Here is a 25,290-nt window from a genome sequence, read left to right as displayed (position 1 = left end):
AAACAGATTACCACACTCACCTTTTGGTCTTTTGGTCTCTTGTTGTCCATCCCCATGGACCAATTCAAAACAGACAAAGAAGTGTTGCAGTGTGCTCGTCATGTGCTCTCTGGCCATCTCACGGCCAATACGTAGCCCAATACTGGTCATAACATCTACTAGTTTGTAGCAGATGACTGCTCTTGCCTGTCCACCACTTGGAAAGCTAAGTTGACAGGACTGGACTACATTGACTAAGGGCTGCAGGATTTTTCTAAAAATAAACTGAAATCAAACATGAATTTGACAGCTACAGTAGGCTTTCCTTCAAACAATGATTGTACTCTTTGAACCAAAGGTACCTTAAAAAAATTAAAGTTTATGATTGATTTCATACAGATACATGTATGCTCCGCCTATGCAGGAATGAACTTTGCCAGATGGCACTTACATGTAGATGATATAAACACCAGCAGTCACTGCACTCAAAAGGAGTTTAACGCAAGCACTTGATCTCAATACCTTAACATATTTGATATTCATAAATCCTGGGAAGACAGTTTAGACATTACTATCGGTTGACAGCGCATCATTTAGTCGATTTGAAAAGGTAGATAAAACACCAGCAGGCTGTGCAATACCTCACACACTATGCGCCATTATGGGCACCAATCTCCCAATAAAGATTGTTTATGATAAGGAAATTGTTCGTGACTACCTGAGAGAGGACCAGTGTACAAACCATAATTAAGTAAAACTGCATCCATTCTCCTGAGCTCATCTTAAATAAAAGTTCAAGACCAGCCAAGCACATATTTAATCCCTTAATTTTCATATGAGAACACAATGTACAAGTAACAGAAATAGCCTATACTACATGTACATGTATATAGACATGCATTACCAGTTTCAAGCAAACTTGAATTCTCAATTTTGATTGAACGATCCATGGCAACAAACAGTGTAATATATTCTTGTATTTTATGGTTCATATCAAATCCAGCATAATACATGTACGTCATTCTAACTTGACACATTGCACTTTTTATAAGCTAAAAAACCGCATATCTGCAAAATTTACTGTTAGTCCAAAAGTGGTGCGTTTGTGTGCACAGGCCCATATAATATCTATACTACACGTCAAGTTAGCTTGAAGATGGAAAACGGAATAATGTAGTACGTCTGTGTTCTATATACCACTCAGCCTTAGGCCTCATACTTTACAGGACACAGATGCACTACATTATATTGTGTTCCATTAGCATTCATGTGATAACTACATGTTATAATAACTGTTTTTCATTTTTGACCTACAAGCATGTACTAGTTATCAAAATGTTCAAAATTTCAAAACCAGCGCATGACATTTGAGGTGAATCATTGCTGGATGTGACATAAGAACTAGTCTGTGAACTTATACTTCAATTTACTATGTTCATACTTTTCTCTAGAATAAAATCAAGTAAACAGAAAAAACAAACAGCTGTCGGCATGTCTCTATTCAACTTTCGCGGTAAATTGACAAAATGGTAGAATTACAGGTTTTCTAAAGTTGTCAGGAAAAAACTTTAAAAAGTTGTACTTTTAGATACCAGATATCCAGACTTGACTTAGAAATAGAAGTTCTCTGTTTAGTTACAAAGACACTGTACTTACTGTAAGCCTGTCCATGAGTTGTGTGTCAGTCAGATATTGTAGAAGATGTCTAAGCAGAGATACACAGGCAACCAGTCCAGCCTCTGCCTTCAAGTTCACTTTGTGCCGGACTGAACACACCTATGGAATTGGCATTAAGAAATGCAAAATCACCATCCTCATCACTACCACCAGCAAGATCATTACTATCATGTGGATGCAAAGGTTTTGTCAAAGGCATGTGCTACAATGTTTTGACTTCTTGTTTATTCACAATCCAGAAATTTATGACTCCTGCTTTTGAGCAGCAAAACTGCAATGAGCACCAAACACTCTACTTTCTGTTCACCAGGCCAATCATCCATTTCTGGCTAAATACCTAGGGTTTATATTGTGAAACCATTTCACAACCTGCTTTCTACACCATATTCTTGACTCTCCTCTCAATTACAATATCAAGCCATTTTAGGATGACAATATATCACGACATAAAATTAAACTATTCAATTGTCATCAAAAAAATGTTAAACATCTTCTGATTCTGCATGAGACTGAAAACAAAATACCCTAAGTCAAAAATAGCTAAGACAAAAACCCACTGTTTCCTGAATGTGTGTCAAGTACTGCTTGAAGATGAAAGCATCTCCATAAAGTAAAGCCACATCCGTCAAACATCCTAATACTGCCTTGGCATTGCTGTCCCCAACAACTGTTCTCTGCTCAATATACACACCATATTCATCTGTAAATAGGCACAAAAGGCAATAAATTATTTACTGGATATCAGAAGGAAACAAAGAATTGCTTAATCAGGCAGATGCCCCTGGGTTACAAATGGATAATCTACTGATATGAAAATTTCCTTGATTTCATTGCGGAAACAGAAAAAACAATGCATGAAAAACAAAGCTACATGTACAATACATCAGGTAGACAAACACGGCTGCTTTGGCTGATATTGGTGAAAACTAGTCAAGTGATGAGGGCACATTTTGTTTCACACTTAACAGAAGTACTGAGTTCCTGAAACAATAATCTGTTTCATTTATTTTCTTTGATTTTAACCTGTTAATGTGAGAAAACGTGTAAACCTGCAATGGTTTTCAGAGGTACTGTAGTTTCATAGTGGACAATGTGAACATGATCTGGCACACTGCCGTGGCACTAGAAAGTGATGATTAAACTGTTAAATTTCCCACTCGTTTTGATCACACATACAAGCAGGGGCATAGCGACCGAGGGGATGGGGGGGTGTGGCACCCCTCTCTCCAAATAATTAATTCCAGTCAGCAAACAGAGTGTCAGTCAACATATTAATCCAAAACTAGTACATAAACGACATACAATGGCCATCGGCATTTTCCCTGAAGCATGAAATGTAGCGTACCGTGGAGCACTTTGTGAATTTTACTGCATACAATTCCCTGGTGGTACACAATATGAGAAGTTAACAACTGCTCAAAGCCTGTTATTTACACGTCCTGTGTATAAACTATCGCTCCATGGCACAGCCTCAGAAAGTTGGGAAAGGAGGAGTAATGTGGGGAGTATCATTCAACATGTTCAAAGATTGATCAAGTGTCTCCAAGGAGTTAACAACTACAGTGTTGGACTTCATTTCCAACTAAAGTTTATGCATCTTGTATATTTCAAAATAGTGCTTTTTGGCCAGAACAAATCCTGCCCCACTGCTATGACTAGCTCACTGTAATTATCCCAGTGTGAAGTGGCAACCAGCCTTTAAATTGTTACAAATTTACATGTAAGAGAGTGCCAATCAAACTTACACTTGCCATGATATAGGTATACTTCACCAAGCCAATATGAGACATTAACAATTATAATCAGATCTACAAAAACCAACTATTGCCAACACATGTGCTAATACAGATTCCAATTGAGGTTAGTGTTCAAAAGCCCTATCAGTCTTTTCATGAAATGGGCACACAGACAAAAATACAATGTACACAAAGTTTGAGCATTTAAAATACTCCAAATCTGAGGAAATTCAAAGTGTTTAAATTTTGCACTTACATGCAAAGCAGAACCTTCTTCGATTTCACTGAAAACCTGCATGATTTTGCATGCAATACTGGATTTTTTTTATTCCAAAGAGAAAAAAATACTAATTTTTTCAGTTGAGGTGTCGGTACACGGTTACCCTGTTTAATGTATATTTTGGGACATTTCATTTGGGATTTGAAGACATTTTAACATAAGGTGAAAACAGAGCTGCCAACCTTTAACTCAGCTTTTCAGTATTCTGAAGGCTGAAAATTAGTTTTCCACTTATTAATTCCAGTATTTTTCTGCGCAACGCTGTCAGAATGTGCTATTTTACTCCCAACTGGTAATTCATACCTTTACACGTTACTCAAACTGCCATGGTACGCACGGCACGCCAGTACACACTACACAGCACTAGCAAACTATTGCACTCGCCTGATACACATTATACTAGGCTGCAATGCACAGTACAGTGCCAGCTAACCATAGACGTCAGGGCATCAGACTATCCCCAGCTTCTTAATAGGTGCCCCATGAAAATTCCACTCCATAAAATCCTGACTCAAGTTTACTCCGCATATAATTGGTTTTGGTCGGATAAAATGGCATGGAGTCAATCGGCCAACATGCCATAGTGAACCTATCAATATAGTGTATAATATGCCATGACTGGATTTTCCAAAATCTGCATTTTCAAACGCAGATCTGAACTTCCGTATTCTTGTTCGATTTCCATATGTAATACAGAAAATCCCCACTAGCTCTGTGATAAGGTGCTACTTACCATCACTACTATCACTGTCACTATCCAGTTCACAGTATCCCAAAAGGTGGCCTCCCATATAACACCTCTTCAAAGCCTTCAGCAGTCTTCTTGTCAAGTGAGTAGCAGTCAAGGCAGGTCCAAGACGACGGGCAAGCCATGTCACACTGTCAGAGGCCACATCTACCAGCCGGGAACCAGGAGACAGGTTACCAAGTGATGTCATCCGCCCTTTGGTAAGATTGGACATAAGATACTCGTGCATTGGGTCCTCTCCCGCCTCCGTAGTGGTTTCAGTGTCTGTTCCCACTCTAGGCTCCATCTCAGCAATATCTTGACTAACATAACCACCAGAATCCTGTCTTGGTAAAGGCTGATTAGACTCGGTCTCAAGTTCTTTATCTCCTTCAGATTTGGTAAGTGATGAGGCAGCAATATCTGTACATGTATTAGTTTGTTCTCTTGATTCACTGTCTGTGACATTTTGTTGGAGTGCTTCATCAGAAATTCCATGTGTCAGACTCATCTCGGCAGCATCCTTTTGATCTTCTGTGGCATCTTCAGTCTTTAATTGTTCCTGTGCATTACTCCCCTCATTATTTTTTTGAGTGTCTTCCATCGGTACCATCTGCTCTATACTACTTGTATCTGTGCTTTCAGAATTCTTCCTGCTTGACGTTAACTGGTAAATGTCTGGCACATCTTCATCACTGGATGTATTTTCTGAAATATCATCAGGTGGCTGATTAGCAGGTATCTCCACTTCATCACCACCTGGAAGATCAACCTCATCCTCTAGATTGATCAAGTCCAGGCCCTCTTCATTCAATGATGCGGGCCCGTTTTTCTTGTCCTCTGTGATAATTGATATGGGGTCATCAACTGCTGTTCCAAACTCAGGGCATTCTTTGAGACCAGTCACAGCATCAACTACATAGCCAACAATATGAAAAATGAAGGAACCGAGCCCAAGCCAGACCAGAAGATGTGCCAGATAGGACTTATGGAAGAGCAACATGAAGTTGGGAGAGTTGAACTCAGAGTCATACAGTTGTGTCAAACAGGTCAGGAGTTTGTTGGTTGCCTGCTTAGGGCCAATGAAACGAGCAACCCTGTCCAACAGCAGTAGGCAGGCATACAAAGTAGTGTCAGGAGAGCTGAATAACTCTAAGATATGAGGGAACAGCAAATCTCGCCCTTCTACAGTGAGCTGACGCATAATCTTTGGCAAGAAACGGGACACATGGTGAATTTTAGCAATGCTTTGTTTCTTCTGGTCCACCTTAGTGGCTGTGCTGCTGGGGCTGCCAGCCCTGGTAGGAAAGCTACTAAGCATTTTATACAACTTGGGCATGTATCCTGGGAAGGAGATGACTTCAGCTGCAGGTTGGAGGAGCATGTTGGCAGTTGGGGCAGGTAAACCCATCAGTGGTTGTCTGTACACGAAATCCCCTGCATATGATTTAATATCCAGCTCTAAGAGTAAGCGGGTAACTTGCCGTACAGCCCTGCAAGTGATTTCAGGAAATCGATTCTAAGTTAGAAATAAAACAAAAAACATTAAGTGTAAATAACAATGACTAGACTTTCCCTTTTCAAGTTATACTGACATTTTCTGAACAGCCAGAAAAAACACTAACATCTTTCTAAATATATTAGATTCAATCAATCTTCATTATTACTTGATGCCCATTCAAAAGTGTATGCTGAGTACAAAATGGAGGTTGAAGCTAAAAATAATAATTTTGTCAGGGGGGTAATACAAAACACAAGAACCAATTGATTAAGCTGTTCTACACAGACCACAACAGTGATCAAGTCATTTGCCAGTCATTAAATGGACAAAGTGCACATGTATACATGTACCCTACATGTATCCCTTTGGTGGTGACAGAGAGGCTTGGCCAGTGCTTGAACAAGACTGACTTTGTGTGCCCTTCACCTTATCATGAAACCAAATACTGTAGGTTTGAGTGCTTCCATGTGAAAAAAAAACTTGGTGAAAATTCAGTATTATACTCAACCTGTGACCAAAAATATGCATTATGCAACGTGTTGGCTCAAAGCACGTCACTCACAAATTATTTCTGTTTGTCAGTTACATTGGTAAGCTTGAGTAAGAGTTAGTTACATGTATTTGAAAAAACAGGTATTATTATTTATAGATAAGGTGAAAAATTGAAAATGTCTCTAATCATGATTCCAATTATCCTCAAGTTTGTTAAAAACTCCAATTAATGTTGATCCACCCCAGATATCAGTGGTGTAGTTAAGTTCTTTTGAGTACTAAGGTTCTCTGCTAAATATTGAACTGGGCAAGAGGCAATAAAACTGGAGTACACAGGTATTTGATGGTATATGTACAAAAGTAAGATTACAACCTAAATGTAAGACTTTAGATACTCCCAGTTTGGCAAAATTGAAATCTCAAAGAGAAAAGTACTCAGAAAATACACAGCCAAGTACTTTTGTCCAAAAAACTTAATTCTTATTCAACAGTGATATAGTCTCAAGTTTCACTGAATGTAATCTTCCCTTTGTGCATGTACCATGAAATGTCTTTCTAACTTTGTTCCCTCCTAACTAGTTGAATAGTTGGCAGAGAACTTGGTACTCATAAAGTTCTTGACTACAACACTGCAAGATACATGTATGTCAGTACACTGCTGTAAAACTACTTTAAGAACATTAAGACTTTGAAATGTTATACACATGAAGTGGACACAATACTGGTAATCATGTGATTTACACTTGAGTCTGGTTCATACCAGATGACTGATCAGATATTTTCACTACAAATATCCTCCGTTGAGTGCATTTTGAGTGCGTGAATTTTGCTGAAAAATCTCATAACGTCAAATTCCCTTTTTTTCCCCCCATCTGTCTAAAGTAAAGCCAGCCTTCAATACCATTGGACGAATAATAATGTACAATATGTAGGCAGAGATATAAATCATTAGAAGATTGACAGAGAACTTGGAAGATGGCAACTCAACTCCAAGCAATGGATTCCATACATGTTGGAAATGTTTACGTGTATACATGTACATATAAACCTCGATTTACTTTTGTGTTCAAAGTACGAGAATTTAAAACCAAATGTCTGTGGAAATTTGAAATTAATTCTGACTGCTAAAAATAGTAGCAGTAAAATATGCAATGGTTAATGTGTTTCACAATTATATGATGTGTCATCCACACATATTGACATGTGTTAATTCAAATGGAGTTTTGTTTATTTATAGCTGAGTACGGATTTTTGTATCATGATGCCATATCACAGCATTCTTGTATTACCATTTTCGATACACTGATTTATCTGCTTCAAGCTGGAATCACAGAGGGCATGTTTTCACATGAAAACAACCGTTCTTTGGTGGGAACTCACAGCGTGCATGTGCAGGTTTACGCATGTTGGGCGCAGGGTGCAAAGAACACATGCAACAAATTTATATTGGTGTGTGTGGTCTTCACATATGTGCTGAGTGTGTACGTGAGCCGAGTTGAAAAACTTCCCACCAGCCTGTCTCCACTTTGCCAGTGAAGGTGCTCTTTAACTAGGGGAGATTGTTACACCCCTACTGACCACACTGCCATAATTTTGCCAAATCAACATTAATCATATACATAATTCCTGTTTTCAATCTGAAGTCTTGAATACATACCTGGGAAGATCAAGCCATTCTGTCTCCAGAACCCTTCTTAACACCTGACATCTTTCTGTTAGTGATTGGTGATGATGCTGCATTCGCAACTTGGGAGCGAGGAATATTTCCACGATCAGACAGCCAAGTACATGCATGTCACGACCAAGGAGTTGCGTAGACGGATCAGTAGAGATGTGCTGCCACAAATTTTAAAAAGTGATAGTCACACAAAAGTTTTCTTACTACTTTAGGATTAATCAGTGTATAATTTATGCATGTTATATCTATGTGCATATGTTACCTGCAGCTGATTTCACAAAACTTCACTTAACAGCCCTATATCACTCACGCCACATTTTATTGCGTACCTTGTGTAACACATTAAGAGCAATTTCTTGAAACTTATGCACCGCGTAAGTCTGCAACAAATTATGGTGTACTGGTAACTTAGACAATTTAGGTGGCATAAGTTTCACTGAACAAAGCGAAATAATTTATTTGACTCATCAAATTCGGTTCAGGCTCATCATTGCTGAACTTAAGACTTATTCAAGAAATGTACAACTTAGTTTTAGAAGGTAATGATAAACTTGTTTGGCTGTTAGAGAACTGCAAGATTTTCTTTCCAGTTCTGATGAAGACAAGACGAAAACCTTTTCAAAATGGTGGGTGGAGGTAATTCAACAACTATTTGAGGACTGTTGTTACGTGTATATTGACAGCTGTCAATTTAATATTATCAAATATTGTGCAGCTAAGCAGCTTTTCGTGACATCAGACATAATTATGTACAAAATGTTGCGTAGCTACAGCTCAAATTTGTGGAGCAAGGCTTACGCATTGTTCAAAGCTATGCCACATTTCGTGAAATTGGCTGCGGCTGCAGCTCTAGGAAAATAAGTCAGAAGGCAATTTGTTTGTCAGTAATTGTGTTTCACTGTGCAGAAGAAGAGTAAACTCAAATGTACCACTCATTTGGCATTCAGATGACAATGGACATTTCGTGGATTGAGGGTTCTAAATGGTGCAAGATTCTTAAAACGCTTGTCACTTATATTTTGCATGAAAACTGACTGACCTATCAAAATACTCACTTGGCCTATTCACAAGCACTGATTTGGATGTCATGGCTCCAATCGTGAGTGAACATTCTCACACCAGCAAATTTCTGCACTACTGATCATTTGACGACAGCTCTCTCACTTGTACATTCATGTATATCCATGATTTAGCCCGTAGTCGAAAATTGAGCCATGCTCTGATCTTGTCTATGCAGTGAGAATGTATTTACCTTGTAAACCTCTTTAGAACATCATTGGCATTGTTATTTAATGCACCAACATTTCAGTGATGTCCATTTTTTCTCCATTAAAACCTCTTTGAGATGGGAACACATGTCTCAGTGACCTTATATCACAATACCTACCAAAAAAAGATCATGAAATTACTATCATGACAACGAATATGAATGATCTTACCTACAGTATCCATAAAGACACAATCTTATTACTTTTCCACATTTGGTTAGGTCTTCACATGGACTGGTATACATTCAAAAATCTGAAGGCTTTAAGAAGATGACCATTTCATTTTTTATTTATAAACACCTGGGATAGTTTCTCCATTCCGGTTTGATGATGTCCGTTTCTCCATTCCGGTTTGATGATGTCCGCTGTGTAAAAAAGGGGCCCCGGAACCTGGACACCAAAATATTCACTTTCATGTGTGTGCAAACACACATATATTTTTCTCCCTAAGAACTTGTGTACCCAAAAGTGGGAGGGTTTTGAAGTTGAAGGAAATTCGGGGTAAAGCAGTAACATTTATTTAAGACCAAACTGATGGTTGGTTTTTTTTGGGGGGGTGACGAAGCAGAACCTGAGTTCATGTTAATGACAATTTTTTAAAGGCAGCACCATATTCATACATACATGTCTTATCTTTTTGATTGCAGATTGGTGTACAAGTTCAGGTGAAAACCCAGGCTTTGAACAATTTCCAGTCCAAGATTTTGCATCTCTTCTCAGTTAATTTTGCATCTCTTCTCAGAAAATTCTATGGGGTGTTAGAAAGCAAAATCAAATCTGCAGACATTACCAAGATGTTCATAAGTGGAACTCTGTCAACATCTAATCTGCAAAGCCTCCTGAAAATGGTGTGGTTCTACATCAAATTCTTCTTTTGCAGAAGAGGAAAAGAGGGCATCAGATCCCAAGAAAGATTCATCTGTCTTCAAGATAGATGATGAAATGAAGAGAGTACACAACCTTGATCTTCCATGAGGCGACAAAAAAACCACCCAGGAGATTTACAGCATGATTTTGAGGAAGAGAAGCACATGTACATGCCCAACCAGAGAGCAAGTTTTGCCCAGTTGAAGCACTGAAGCTGTACCTGAGTAAACTCCACTCCAAGGAAGATGCCTTCCTGCAACGACCCTACTTATTCCGAGATGACAAACTCCATGGCTGGTGCTGCAAAGCACCTATGGGCAAGAACACAATTGGTAACTTGATGAAAGAGATTTCCAAGAAGGCACAGCTCAGTCAGATATACAACAACCCTATCATCTAGGCAACAGCGATCACCGTGCTCGACGAGGCAGGCTGCGACCACCGAGTCATTATGTCAGTATCTGGCCATAGCAATGAGTCTTCAATCAAACACTATTGTTCCGATGCGTCCGACAAGCAAAACCCAACCATGTCAAATGCCCTTCGTGCAGTGATTGACACCATGCCAGCCACCAGTCGCTGTTCTGACGAGCGGACTTCGACAGTAGCTACCCTGGCGTATTGTTAGGTTTCCTGTACAACCACTACAGTGGTAGCTCACACAGCAACGTACCGGCACACAGAGCTCCCCGTGGCGACATTGTTGCATGCCTCAACTCAGTGCACATGTCAGTGCAGTCCCTGTTTTCCAGCCCAACATTAACAAGAGGGTTATTATCAACATGACCCCAGGTTCTGCTGCTTCATCAAAATAACTCTTAACGTTAAATGAGTGAGCTTTAGGTTCTACATCAGACCCCAATGTCACCTTATTAGGTGACATTGTTGATGACTGGCCCTGATTATGGAGAGCAAATATGATGCCAGTTTGCTGACTAAAACTGTTCTTATTTTTGTCCATTTTTGCAATTTTTTAAGGTTTTTTAACAAAATGGTGTTTATGAATGCCTGCGGCTCGGGCCATCATCAGCAACCAGGCCCCTCACCAGTTACAAACAACAAGTTTATACATGCTCCACCACACTTTCATTCCCTTATTTTACACCAACTACGGCAAATTTTTCATTTTACCTGAGCATGATTTACATACTTCTTGTGCAGGACAGGGAGCTCACCTCATTCCGTTCAGACGGTAGACCTTGCAAGGCCTTTGAGGAAAAGGAATAGAGTGACTCCAGCTGGTTGAGTGAGGCCAGAGGGTCGTAATCATCAGGTAGACAGATTGACATCTGCTCTGGTCTTGGAACGGATGTCTTGCCTTCTATCAGTGTGTCAACTTTGGACCTAAAAATGTTGATTTCCAATAACTGGGAAATTACTAATAGACAGCTCTGTAGCCAAGTCTTTGTAGGTCTTCACAAGTCTGGTCACAATAAGCCAAATTAGGCCAAACAGAACACTTCTGCTTGCGATTAAATACCTTTAAAAAACAGGGTCAGTCTGTCAGACAAATGTTTTTGCCATTTTTGTTGTGCTGATTGAATTGCTATTAAATTACATGTACATGCAAATCTCAGCCTGCTCTATTTACAGTTTACAAAACTTGAAAAAAATGGCCACAAAAAGTGATAAAACTTGTCTTGATCAGTGTAAAACGTATATCTGCAGTTGACAATTTTTAAAACTAATTGACAATTCACACCCCTATGTACAACGCTTCAATGGCCAACGATATCTATGTATCGTGTGCCAAGTATGCATGATGCATCTAGAGGGACAGGCGATAAACCTCCTATTGTGGCAGGAAATTTTGTAAAAAAAACATTCTTGCTTCAAGTACCAGTGATAGAACCTGAAATTTAATTTGTGGACAATGAAATTACATACCAAGTTCGAGTTAAAGGTCTGAGAATTAACTTCCAGAAGTCTTCTTCCAATATTGATTTTTTTTTCAACATATGTCACAGAGTTGCGGGCATGTAGAGCGTAGTGTAACATCACTATTTGGCCGGAACGCATAGACAGGTTGCCGCTTTTCTATCATGCCCTTCATTAGCAACGACATGGAGCAGTATTGCACTGAGTGTTGTGCTTGGGTTTCACCACAGTGACAGCAAAGCATGAAGGAAACTTGTGAAAATAAGCTAAACTTCTTCTCAAAAGCTGTGAATATAAGTAGGCAAACATATAAATACAAGTGTCTTTGACATAAAATCAGTTGTTGAGAGACTTTTTGTGAAGACAGAAAAGTCAACAGAATTTATTTATTATTTTTGGGGGGGTTCTTTTTTGCCATTTGCCCATAAAAATGTTAGGGTCATGCCAAAAAATCAGGGTCGGTGGGGAAATTTAAGTTTTTTGTTTTTCTTTTTTGCCTTCGGTCTTCAAATGAACTGTGAAACAGAGTTGCCTTATTGTTGTTTGTCTCTTGTAACCAGACTCATTCGACATAAAATTGCTCCATGCATGGCTTACTTCCAGCGGACTTGTGCTGCTTTTCAGCAATGAGCCAGTTCCTTATTTCAATAGCAAATGCTCAAAATAAAACTTTGGCCACAACCAGATTATTTGGCTGTGGCTTGAAATTACACATGGCTCTGTCTGTGGCCACTACCAAAGACTCCTGTGCAATTCCAATCCACAGCCAAGTGATTCGGACACAGCCATACAGTACATGTACATGTGGGTCATTCAAGAACATCAACACACGTGTGAAATTGTCCATATCAGCCAATTTACATGCACTGAAGTTGTTTGAGCTGGTATGACCTAGGGCTGTGCTAAATATCCAAATATTTGATCGGTATCGAATATTATTTTTCCAATTTGAATATTCGAATGCAAAATTCATAAAAAGGAAAGGAGAATTTTTTCGTTTTAAATGAGAAAAATTGTACTGTGCAGGCTTGTTTCAAGCAGATTCAAATGAAGAGTGACAGAAATCGTGCAGTGATTCAAAAAGTAAATTATTCATTAAAAAATTTAAAGGAATAGGAATTTTCACAACAGGACGAGAAGTAAATTTTCCATCTCTAAATCTTGCTATATTGTGGCTGGAGACAATCTTTCAGTCGGTAGGACGGAACATTCAGGTACTGGATCCAATCTGAAGGTTGAATATTTGGATAGTGAATTATTCAAATTGACTCGGCCCTAGTATGACCTCATATGACCTTGAATGACCTTTCCTTTTTGAACTACTGAACTGGCTTCTTACCACAGACACCGTGAAATACCACTTTAATGAAATTTAATTTGTGGACAATGAAATTACATACAAAAAAAATGTTTGTACTTGACATTTTCCTACAAAGATGGTGCCCAATTAGAGAGATCCCTGACATAATTTCAAGCAAGTCACCTGAAAAATGGTAGTTTCTTGATAGGGTTCTTGAGGAGAGATGTGTCGTCTGCAGTCTGACCTGTTACTGGTTGGACCAATGGAACTTGAGATGGAGGATCTGGTACAGAGATTTTACTTGTCCCACTCCCTCCACCACTGATTACACTGATTGTTTCGATTGTTGACAGCGATACTTCCAAGTTGACATCTGCAGCAACCTGTTTAAATGACACATATCAAATACAGAATATTAACCCTTTTCCCAGCTGATAAACTGTTACAAGTGACCAGGCCCATTTCTTTTTACAGCTTTGAGGGTTTTCACCGGTGACACTTATAAAGTAATCCCAAAAGCTGTCAAATGATCAAGATCCATACCTCAACTGCAGAGCTTGTACCACTGAAGTCTGTTACTGCACCAGGTCCTACAGCATCTATCTGGCTTACAGCAGAGCTGGTTTCTGAGGTACATGTAGCATCTGTGGCGACAACTCCAGTACTGGCATCAGGGATTATTCTCATTTGGTTGAACACAGCCGTAGGATCAACCTGCAAAGTGGATGCCTAACAGTACTAAAGCTGTGACTTACAAAGACCCCAATGTTTAGTCATCCATCTCAAGCAGACTGACATGGGAGCAGATTACTAGTTCACTGGTAATTACGTTGACTAAAAAAAAAACGAACAAAACAAAAAGAACACCCCCTCTAGTATAGCCATTCTATGAGGAATTTGCATTGTAAATAATAATTGTACATGTTCACTTTCCTCCATAAACACCATCACAGCTGCTTACCTCCACCTTTTCAACATCAGTGCCTCTACTTGTAACACCCTCAACTCTAGGCTGCTTGCATGGTATGACTGGAGGAGAAGGCGACAGATAGGGTGAGGGTGTGAATCGGCGTGGATGGGGGAAATTGAAGAGTTGCACCGCCCCGTGATTGGATGGATGTGTGTGCTGATCAACAAGGTGAAGGCAAACATTCTTGGCCCTTACAGCGGCACTTCCTGACAACTGGGTAAAACATTACCAGAACTCAAATTTACAAACTGATATGTGCGATCAATAGGAGACTTTGAGATGCTGGTGGCAGCAGATATAATGGTCCTTTTTCATAGCCTTGTGCATGCTAAGAACTACTGTCTGAACATATGCTCAGAGCTGGAATAATGAACCAAACATCTCACAGTCTTTCATTTCATTTAACCCTACTGACTACATCAAAACTGCTGATATTTTATGCAGGGAGACATAAGTTTGAAATTTGGTTTTTGCCCTTCAACATAATTTATTATGATGGCTCAGGGGAAAAATAGCAAGTATTGTAACTTACACACCTATTTGATCCCCTTAGAACCATATTACTACACTGCAGGGTTGGAAATAAGCTTATGCACCACAATCCCAGCAAGAATATCAAACCTTGTATCCAAACGTTAAGTCAATCCAGCGGTGAAGTCTTTCAGACACATAATCACTTTCTAATACTGCTCTGTGCTTGGCAATGAAGTCTTCTGGCCCTAAACACCAGGAGGGTAGTTCTAGATCTGGTAGGTCATCATGAATAGACTTGAAGATCTCCGGATCGGTGAAGAATTCTGGGATGCATTCATCAGGAGACCATTCCTGCAATCTTTGCATGCTGGATGGATACTCATTGGGAACCCATGTAGACCTCACATGGGCACACAGTACTGACTTGGGTGTCCGACGAGCTGTATAGACATAATAAGTGATCTCTGAGAGAACATCTGAAATGTGATGTGGTATCTGAATTGGAGCATTTGTAGGGGAGGTGGAAGGATTCAGTGACGATTCATACATGAAGTCCAGCTGATGATCTCCTTTGGTAAGCCTATACTTGGATTTAGAAAAGTCACGGAAGCCAGCATCAGGACAGGTGAAATCCATAACCCAAGGCAGAACAGGGTGGTGGTTGGGGTTGCTCAAGTCACGACCAGCAAGGGAGTTCAAGATCATGAGGTAGTCAAAATTACTGACTTCAGATTTCACCCAGCGGAGTACTATTTCTGGTAGAGCATTGATTGTATACTGATCGTCACATGTAACTAGTTCTGTACTTCTCTCTTTTCCAAATGTAGAACCATTGCAGGTTTCAATCTTTTTGCTCTGCCTGCTTTGTTCAACTGCTGCTTGAACATCGCAGCACTCTTGCACCAGTCCTTTCCACTTGGGGCCCCGTAACTGAACCCAAAGATTTTTGTCCATGGCAAAATCCTGCAAGGTAACTTCTCCACAAGCAATTCCATGCTGGTGGCAGTAGTCAAATACTTTGCAGATCTGATAGATGACAAACAGCGGCTTGGCATGAGAGTTTCCAAGCATTGCTGGACTGAAGGTAAGACAATCAAGTACAGTGTGTTCAACATGAGATCGTACAATGTAGAAAGCTTCAAGGGTTTTCACCACACACAGTACATTCACCATGTTAGGAAATTGCTGTTGTTGGGTCGTTGGCAATGGAACATGCACTGTCTTATCTTTTTCAAGAGATCCATCAGGCTGGCCATTTTGGAAGATGGGGCAACCGAATAGTGTCCTTAGGGCTTCCTCAAGTTCCACACCTGTAGCCTAAAACATCACAAACAGTTTTTACAGGACTGACTTACATGTATGTACATGTATGAAAATATAAAATAACATTTGGTGTTTTGGTTTTCCCAGTATATTCACAACATGTGGTCACTTGGGTTTCTTTTGAATTATTCAAAATCCCTGCTTTTAGGCTGGAACCCCTGCAATTTAAAACAGAGGTTTAAAACAGTGGTTGATGAGACCATACACATTAAAATGATTTTAAAACAGTTTTTTCTTTGACACTATGTGACAAGGATGAAGGGATTCTTAATCCTCCTCATGGCCACACTTAAAGGGACCATGCAATAGAAAAACGTTACTAAAATCCTTGAACTGACACCTTTTCAATTGGTTTTCTTTCAAATTTTTGTTTTCCTACTAAAATCTGTATTTTGGGACCTTTTAGTTTTTATGCTAAGGTAATATGCATATTTGTGAACAAAACTTTGATGTAATCCAAGCCCCTGTGCCTTGTTTTTGCAATTATTTGTACGCTGAAAAATTGCTAAATTTTTATACATCGTTATCGAAGATTTCTATTTCTGTTGGCAGTTTATTGCCCCATAAGTATTCAGCAGTAAAGTAACCAAACAAGCAACCTTTTCTCAGGAGTGTTTTCAAGGAGAAAATTTGGGGTCCCAATTTTACACAAACATGCAAACTGAACTGTGTCTTCCTAGATTTACATCACATTAACTGCGCCTTCACTTGTAAGTACACTTACATTTCAGTTAACTTCAAAAAAGATTTCAAAAACATTTCATTCATTGATGAAGAGTTTCAATATGTACAAAAAGTCATTCTGAGAAAAAGTCCTTACAATGGTCCTTTCACATTTTCTCAACTACACTGTACTACGGATAGAACATTAAAGTAACATCTTGTTATCAAACTCCTTGTTATCAAATTCCCTGTTATCAAACTACTTGTATTCTCTATAAAAGGTAGAGTGTCTGAACCTGTATGGCAACTGTGATTGTACTTTACCTGTAGAGAAGTTCCATCATTCTCATTAGCCATGTGAAGTTTTGCAAACTTTTGGTACGATTGTTCCCACTGGCTGAGATAATTCTGCTTTGCCAAGCACTGCATGAATGCAGCAAATCCCAAGTCTCCTTTCATCAGCCACTTCGGATGAATCTTAGGCACTCTATAAAAAAGTTAATAGAGTGTCAGATCAAGCATTGTGTCAGTGGAATGATATTCTAAAATGCAGATGATATTTCCCTAAAACTCTGTTAAAAACATGTTTCTAAATAAATGCACTATTGTGATTTTCAAATTTACAGTTAGGTTACTTAATAAGGGAATAAATATGTTCTTGGTTGGTCGTAAGCATTCATTTCAGGCCCGATCAGAACAGATGCTAATAATGCCCAAGCTGCAAGTGGGGAACAACTTTCAGTGTCCATTCTCCTGAGCTGCTCTTAAATGAATGTTTGAGACTGGCCAAGTACACATGGTATTCATTTCCATTCATAAGTTTTAAGAAATAATAAATTTCCACCAATTCTGTTCAACAATCGACTTCTGTTTGTTTTCAAACATCCCTTTGGCCTTGTAATGAGAGTTTCCTAAAGCTGAGCAGTCCTACACGTAAATAATCTCCTCATACAAAGACCGATACGCATGTGGCACAAAAGTAGCACACAGGCAGCCTTATTTTATCAACTGTTAACGACCAAGTGATGGGCTCTTGACCAATGGGAATGACTAAACTGTCTTAGGTACACATGTATTTTACAAAGCGGTCAAAGAATTTGCAACTAACCTGACTAATATACGACAATAATCAAAGATGATGACACAAATCAAAAGAAGAACATATTCCCAAAGTGAGGCCTTTTTGTAGATGTGTCTTGAATTGTTCAGTGTTCATCGATTGCTTTTCCTGAAACATTTACATTCACCTGGGGTGTACATGTACATGTACTTGCATCAAGAACAAAGATTACTGATTATTACTTAATTCTGTGGAAATAAGGACCATCAGTATGCAGACTGAATGTTCCATAGAACATTCAGCCTGTGTACCTATGAAAGTTTTCTTACCATTGCGCTCATAAACAAGTACATTGTAAACTAACAGTGTAAACTGTTTTACTTTGCATCAGCATCACATTACACAGTTTCAAATACAGTGAAGGTTAATTAAGCATGCAATTCCTTCCTTGTGATTTGCTGGTGAAATAAGGGTTCCGGGAATTTGTACTCTCTGCATCAATAACCTGGTTTGGAAATGTTCATGTTCATGGTGATTTATTGGGTGGGGGGAACTGATTCAAATTTTGACCTGTTTTATGAACTAGGTAAAATGATGTACATGTAACATCCATGTGGTGGGTAATCTCAGAATGCCTGTCTGTGATTGTAAAAATGTACAACATTGGAGATTTGAAAACCATCTGCAATAACAATTGAATCGAAAAGGAAGGCCAGAGGAAAAAAATGATGATCCCAGAGGCCTCATCAAAGATCAGAAATAGAATGGTGTTCTTCAAAGTATCGTTTGATGCTGAATTCCCATGTCACATCAGCAATGACTGAAGGATCTGGAGTAAGCTCAAATGAAAAGTCATCCCATGTACCGGTAGACTCACTATATCAAAGGAAAACATGTGCATGTGCATGTACACGAACATAAATAGTCAGGGGAAAAGGCTCAAAATGTTGAGCTTTGTTGAGTATTTCAACTGTGTCAAAAAAAAAAACACATACAGTGTATGTATTACTACATAGGCAAATCTTTTTCTGTATGATCCTTGGATTTAAATTATTTGCAACATTTTCTGCACAGCAAATGATTAGATAAAGGTGACAGCATGAAGGAGGATGTGCAGCTATATCATTTGGGGAAAAAACAGACAGACCTACAAAGAGTGAAAAAACAATTTCAAAAGGTGACCAGGTTGAGCCCAAAGTTCAAACTTACACAATCTTTCCAGACTTTGGTTTGGGAATGACTTCAATTTCCACTTTCCTCCAAGGGGATCCAACCTTCTCATAAGCAGGGCTAGGTGGTAATTTCTCCCAACAAGACTGTGGAAGACTGACTTCCTTTGCTGATGGAACCACGCCGTGTTTGAAGAGGTAATTCAGCCAGTCATTGTGGACCTATCACAAAACAAGGAAAACAAATGATTCATGAGGTAATTGTGGGCATCCTGGTCCATGGGACTGGTAAGTAGAAAAAAATGCAAAGCAGATTTGTGACAAGCAAAATTCAACTGAGAAATAGTCTCATGAAGTTTAAACACATCATGTCTGGTTGGCACCCAAGGTTCTTTGGGATTTCTTTGGGGGGAGGGATAAATGGGGACAGGGTGAGGGGTTCTTTTTACTTTGCAAATTAAAGAGGCATGGAAAAGGCTTCAACTATCATGTTTTGAAGGTAGATTTGCCACCCAGAAACCAGTATACAATGAATTTATCTCCTGAAAATCAACACGAGAGAATTAGGGGCAATTTCTGTCAGCAATCAACTGGGCCGATTTCAGAAACACACAAGGTCAAGCTCTGTGTTTATGTTGGGTTGATGATGTAATGGGGAGAAAGGCACAGGAGGCATGCACGAAGCATGCATGAAGATATATGCATGAAAACGAGGAGTTTTGATGACGTGTAGAAAATGCTCAATAGTATACACATTCATCTCTAAGATGCATAAACCTAAAGTCTTATTCTTAGCTGGTCAAAATAATTGTGAGATTTGTTCTGAATTGAAGGAGTACGAGACATTGAAGGTGGAGTGGAATGTAACTTGCGTGGCATGTACATGTTGAGTGCAATTGTGTTCACGTGAAGTGGCAACAGACTATTCATACACCATGGAGAATAATGCGGTCAGTAAAGAGTACTCAGATCTGAATATTAGGCTGAATCACTGGCTATCTTGTATGTGTGTACATGTGCAGCTTCTAGAAAAAAAGACAATCGTTGTACATGCTTGTTTGCCGAGTCTACAATTTTCAATCTGTCCAAGAAAAAGACATAAACACATATCTATTCTTATCATGAAAGTGGATTCAATTCCTACGAAAGTAATATAATTTACTCGCTGATGAATGAGGATGACAGCACTGAACCTGTCAGTGTTGCAGGGCTCCAATGGCAGTCCAAAAAACAAACCAGCACCATACACCGGCAGCTGCAACACAACACTAGCAGTAGGTGAGGCTCATGCATCACTTTTTTAACTTCAAAGTGCTTTTGCAGACACTGGATATTTGTTGAAGCGGTTCTCTATAAATCCTCGGCATAGACTTATCTCCAACAACTGCAAAGGTTTAAAGTCTACTCGTACACTTAATGCATTGCCCGGGAGCAATAGATTCTATGCATTATTGCATGGAAACCTTGAGACCAAGGTCTCAGTGTAAACTGCACAAGACCGAGGTATGTTTTATTTTATGACAAAAACACAACAAATCATGCACTTAAACTTGACATATGGAACAATCAATGCAGTGGGCAAGAACCACGCAGGAACATTGCATTTTGAGCATGCCCCTACTATGAGACTTGCATGTGAAGATGTACCGTGTTTACAGCCATAGGCTATCTACCCATGGTGTTTTGGGGTCAGCGGTATACACTGTATCATTAACCACTTCATGCCGGGACATTTTTTTCAATGTTAATGATGCTGGGCCAGCATAATTTTTTCCATTTTCAAAATTCATCGTTTCATTAATCGGACGTTTATAGCCGCACAAAGTAAACTTTAAGCACTACTCTAAGTTGACAGGAGACCTTCATTGATGCCCGAGTATTTCAGCCAGGCCTGCAGCCTTGTAAAAAGAGCCCAGATTGTGCGGTGTTATGTAACTTTCTTTTGTTCACAAACCTGGCTCAGTGCACTGTTGACCTCTTTTCAATAGGGGCCAGATTAGTATGCAGCGATGCTGTGTGGCTCATTGCTGCGGTGGTGGAGCGCTTTTGTCCCTGGTGGTAATCCACTCGCTATAAATGCCCCAAACCCTTGTATACGGTTTCAAAACAAGGCTGGATTATCACCACTTTTGAGAGTGAAAAATTTTGATAATGCCCAGCAGCCTGGTCTTTTGTTCGGAGTACGGTCTTTTGTTACGGGGCCCTGTTTCTTTTCTCCAAGTTCAGAGACCACGGCTACGCATATATAGCATACGTCTCCGATTCCGGAGTCCCCGGCAGGAAGTGGTTAATCACGTGATAGGTTTTCTTTTCTGAATCTATTACCCGTGAAAAATAATTGTAAATACATGAACAAATACATCTACTCCTGCTTAGTGTTGGCTAAAAGTTTAAAGCTTAAAACAGTATGGGAAAGCTTTCTTAACGTTTTTTTTTTTAATTAAAGGTAAATTCCCACCTGTACCTTGGGCATATTTAACATTTTAATCATTCTTGCCCTGGGGAAAGTGTCTCACCCCAAGGGTAAAAGTTTCAACCCTGGTCTCAAGCAGGGCTGACCTTGCCCTGGGAAAGAGCAATTTCAGGTGTAGTTTCAGACGTCACTCGTTTCATAAGCCAAACTCAATGCAAATGTACATGTATTCATAATGTAAAGCATTTGAGAATCCCATAAACAACTGGCACCATGGCAAATCTTGACAAATATGGTAAGATGGCCCTCCAGATGACGTTAACAATGAGAAACCAACTTCGATGAAATTTTGTTAAATACAATAGATCAAACTGGGCTGGCACACAAAACTAGCCGGTGAGCCAATTCATGTGTTCAATGTTTAATAGATCTAACCGGGCTGGCACACAAAACTAGCTGGTGAGCCAATTCATGTGTTCAATGTTTAATAGATCTAACCGGGCTGGCACACAAAACTAGCTGGTGAGCCAATTCATGTGTTCAATGTTTAATAGATTTAACCAGGCCGGCACACAAAACTAGCTGGCTAGCCAATTCATGTGTTCAATGTTTAATAGATCTAACCGGGCTGGCACACAAAACTAGCTGGTGAGCCAATTCATGTGTTCAATGTTTAATGCTCACGATTGTCATGATTGTCCACATGTTGTCAAACAGTGCAGGAAATGATGTATGCAACATGAACTTCATATACTCATATTTTTATAAATTTCTATCAGCAGTGCTGCTCACAACTTGAATTGCGTGTACATGTAAATATACACATGTACTTGCAAGTCTGGAACTAAATTTGTATTTTAATGGACTGACTCACTTTTAGTTGACTGCTCTGCAGCTGTCTGATGATGAGATCAAGTCACTCTTTATCCTACTTCCATTTGGTTTTGTCTGACTCCGGTAAGCCATTCTGAACCAGGTGTTACAGACATTGTTATGAGTGAGTTTAAACAACTAACAAGTCCATATGGAACATACCACCGCTACAATGTTGCCTGAAACTTCTTGAACTTGTGATGGCTTCAACTTGAGCTCATCCAAAATGGTTGACAGGTTTGAGGTTGGTTGAGTGGCCATGTTGATTTTCGGCATTCCAACAATTGGCACTAACTACTGGGTATCACTGAAATGAAAACAAACAAAATTTACAAATTGTTGGCATTCTATACAGATATACATAAATGTTTCATAAAAAAAGTGCACTTTGTCAATTCAGACCAATAATAAATGTGCGCAATTTCACGGTGTTGGACGTACATTTCAGATACGTCAACGATGTGAATTTGGGACTTACAATCGTCGAGCTGGTTTTCTTTTTGAAAAAAGGCATCAGCTAGTTGGTAAATTGATTTGGTAAATCAATTACCCAATCAGCATTATTACCCTTGTAGGAACTAACTCAAAACACCACGATGTCGCACGTACTCAGAGAAAATTAATTTTTTGAGTTTCCATTTTTGTATCACAAACTCTGTGATGTGCTAGGACTTGAGGTAATCTTTTTCCTGTCTTTAGTTTTAGAAGACCTCTGTTAATAATCTTCAAGGCTAGACATATTTTTATCTGATTGTGACTTTCAGAAAAAGCATATACAGTATTATATTGTGTCAGATGTACATTTTTTGGTGTCGAACGTACCCGTCTGAAATTACTTCACTAAATGAAAGTTTATTGTTTTAAAACTAAGCTTATCTCATTTCATGTCTTTCATGAAGGGCTTTCTGAAGTTTTCAAACCAAAAGTAAACTCTCAAACTTATCAAAAAACAACTGGAAAGAAATTGGATGAGGTGTTCAATGAAACAGAATGACAGAAAATACTGTCCACAAAGATATGCAAATTTTGCTAAATAAAACAAGTCATGAACTGTCAAATATTAAAATTCTCAAAAAGTTCAGTTTTCTACAGTTGGCAATCCTCGTGATGTTTTGGTTCAAAGTACCGTGTAACGTAAATCGCACCAGCATCAAATTAAGCCAAACGTGAATTGGCCCCTATGACCTCTAACGCCAGTTGTACCAGTACATGTACGTGTACGTTTGCCCATGCATGCATGCTGCATGTGGATTGCCTTTCTACCCTAATTACAACCTTACAGACCAGTTCACACGTAAATTCTAATTTATGTGCACATACTCATAAATGGTAAGAGGAAGCAACAAGCTTGAGCGACTCACTGAAAATGTACAGGGGCATACATTTTAACGTCATTTTCCCTGAACTTCTGCACTTTTTTACCTTAGTCTTCGGAAAACACTCTAAAATCGTTATCAGAGTGTAGCCTTATTTTTCTCTGAAGAGATTTTACACTGCAATAACTAAATCAAACTTGCTTTGCTTTCTTCCTCAGCACATGCGGTCAAAAGAGATTAACAGGGCTCCTTTCCGACCGTGTCCGGTTAAATATAAAATTTATACATCAGAGTAATACATGTGTGCACCACTTATACATGTACATAGGCATCTACATGTACAAGTACTTTAAAATGTCCTACCGGGTACCACAAATCAGACTTAAAAAGGCTTTAACATGGGAGTTACTGGAAATAGATATATCAACGGACCTTATGATAAACTTCATCTACATGTAGTTCCCTCAACAACCTGGTTTGTCGATTTCCAATACCTCTGGGAGGGGGAGAGGGGTTTACATCAACTATCCAGCCTAAAACATTGTTATATATACATGTACATCTGAATACATCCCTGCCATCTGACAGGTTATACCCACGCATGCATAGTAATAGTTGCCGCTCTTCACACACAGAGAGAACACTGCACTGTGCGTGTTCATGAAAACACAATATATATGAATATGTACTGGGTGATAGCAATAAGCAAGAAACACTAGTAACATTTTGTCTTCTGTCAGATGAGACATGGAGGTAGATGTGATTCTACCTCCATGGATGATAACACTTTTATTTAGCTGGTAAGTAATGGTTGCTATCAAGAAACTGAACAGATTATCAAATTACTATGGCAACTTGTAAGAGACACAGGAACATGTTTAAGAATGAACAAAGGCAGAATATGAAAGCTTCGTGATGCATGTTTACTTCAGACAAAGTAGCAACTTTCATTTCACTTTCCGTATGTAACATGTCACAGTAACAATACAGTGCTACAGTGAATGGAGGCCTCTGAAACGCATAGCATAGTTGTATTTGTACATGAAATACGTGTCAAAAATACCAAAACACAATTAACCATGTAATGAAACGTGGGTAGGAAATACTACTACACATACACATGCGGAAAAAAAAAAGTTATTTATCACATAGTCATTCAACATTTTCTTTTTTATATTTATGCTTGAAGACAGAAAGACTGGCTATATTTTTCAAGGATATGTCCACTGAACTCCACAGCTTAGGCACCTCATGTTTCACAGCTGCTCTCGATATATGTATTTCGGTACACGCATATGATTGATGAAATTCATGGCACTGCCTTGTGAAGTGATAATGTATTTCTTCATTTTTAAAAATAATGAATAAATAGATTTAGGTTGTTGAGTTGAAACATGAAGGACCCTAGGTGTATAGATTAAATACCTTTAACTATCAATGTGCAACAATTGTATAAGAGAAGATCAGTGTGATGAGATATACGCTTGCAGTCACACCATGGAATAATCTCTTTTTTGGAAGAGGTGTGGTTCTTAGAAGAACCGGTGAGTGTTAAGTTGATGTTTCAGCCAGGATACTCTGGCCATCCTCAGAAGAGGATCAGTGTGTTCCTGAAACTTAACACTGTTGAGAATCTGCATGGCTTT

At 39.1% G+C, this 25,290-nt stretch overlaps 1 protein-coding gene across 6 annotated transcripts in view; it reads right to left on the bottom strand.

Annotated features, from left to right (window-relative positions):
- LOC147795255 (WD repeat-containing protein 81-like) overlaps positions 1-25,290 on the bottom strand; it is a 43,462-nt gene that overhangs the window by 8,935 nt on the left and 9,237 nt on the right. For 4 of the 6 annotated variants that reach the window (XM_087132143.1, XM_087132141.1, XM_087132142.1 and 1 more), the window contains exons 2-15: positions 22,491-22,635; positions 19,083-19,264; positions 17,138-17,300; positions 14,975-16,144; positions 14,345-14,566; positions 13,927-14,097; positions 13,567-13,766; positions 11,381-11,549; positions 9,639-9,728; positions 8,050-8,228; positions 4,406-5,892; positions 2,214-2,356; positions 1,636-1,755; positions 21-264 (exon numbers count right to left, since the gene is read on the bottom strand). In XM_087132143.1, the coding sequence (XP_086988269.1) occupies positions 21-264; positions 1,636-1,755; positions 2,214-2,356; positions 4,406-5,892; positions 8,050-8,228; positions 9,639-9,728; positions 11,381-11,549; positions 13,567-13,766; positions 13,927-14,097; positions 14,345-14,566; positions 14,975-16,144; positions 17,138-17,300; positions 19,083-19,264; positions 22,491-22,604 (4,654 nt within the window). In that variant the 5' untranslated portion in view covers positions 22,605-22,635. Of the gene's footprint in view, positions 1-20; positions 265-1,635; positions 1,756-2,213; positions 2,357-4,405; positions 5,893-8,049; positions 8,229-9,638; positions 9,729-11,380; positions 11,550-13,566; positions 13,767-13,926; positions 14,098-14,344; positions 14,567-14,974; positions 16,145-17,137; positions 17,301-19,082; positions 19,265-22,490; positions 22,636-25,290 lie in introns of those variants that run through there. The other 2 variants (XM_087132144.1, XM_087132145.1) reach the window with 2 other exon arrangements.

The sequence above is a fragment of the Acanthaster planci genome, unplaced genomic scaffold (genome assembly GCF_054643075.1).
Source record: "Acanthaster planci isolate LZ-2023a unplaced genomic scaffold, COTS_SCS Contig100, whole genome shotgun sequence".
Classification (NCBI taxonomy): domain Eukaryota; kingdom Metazoa; phylum Echinodermata; class Asteroidea; order Valvatida; family Acanthasteridae; genus Acanthaster; species Acanthaster planci.
Note: the sequence above shows the minus strand (reverse complement) of the source record. Positions and strands in the feature narration are given on the sequence as shown.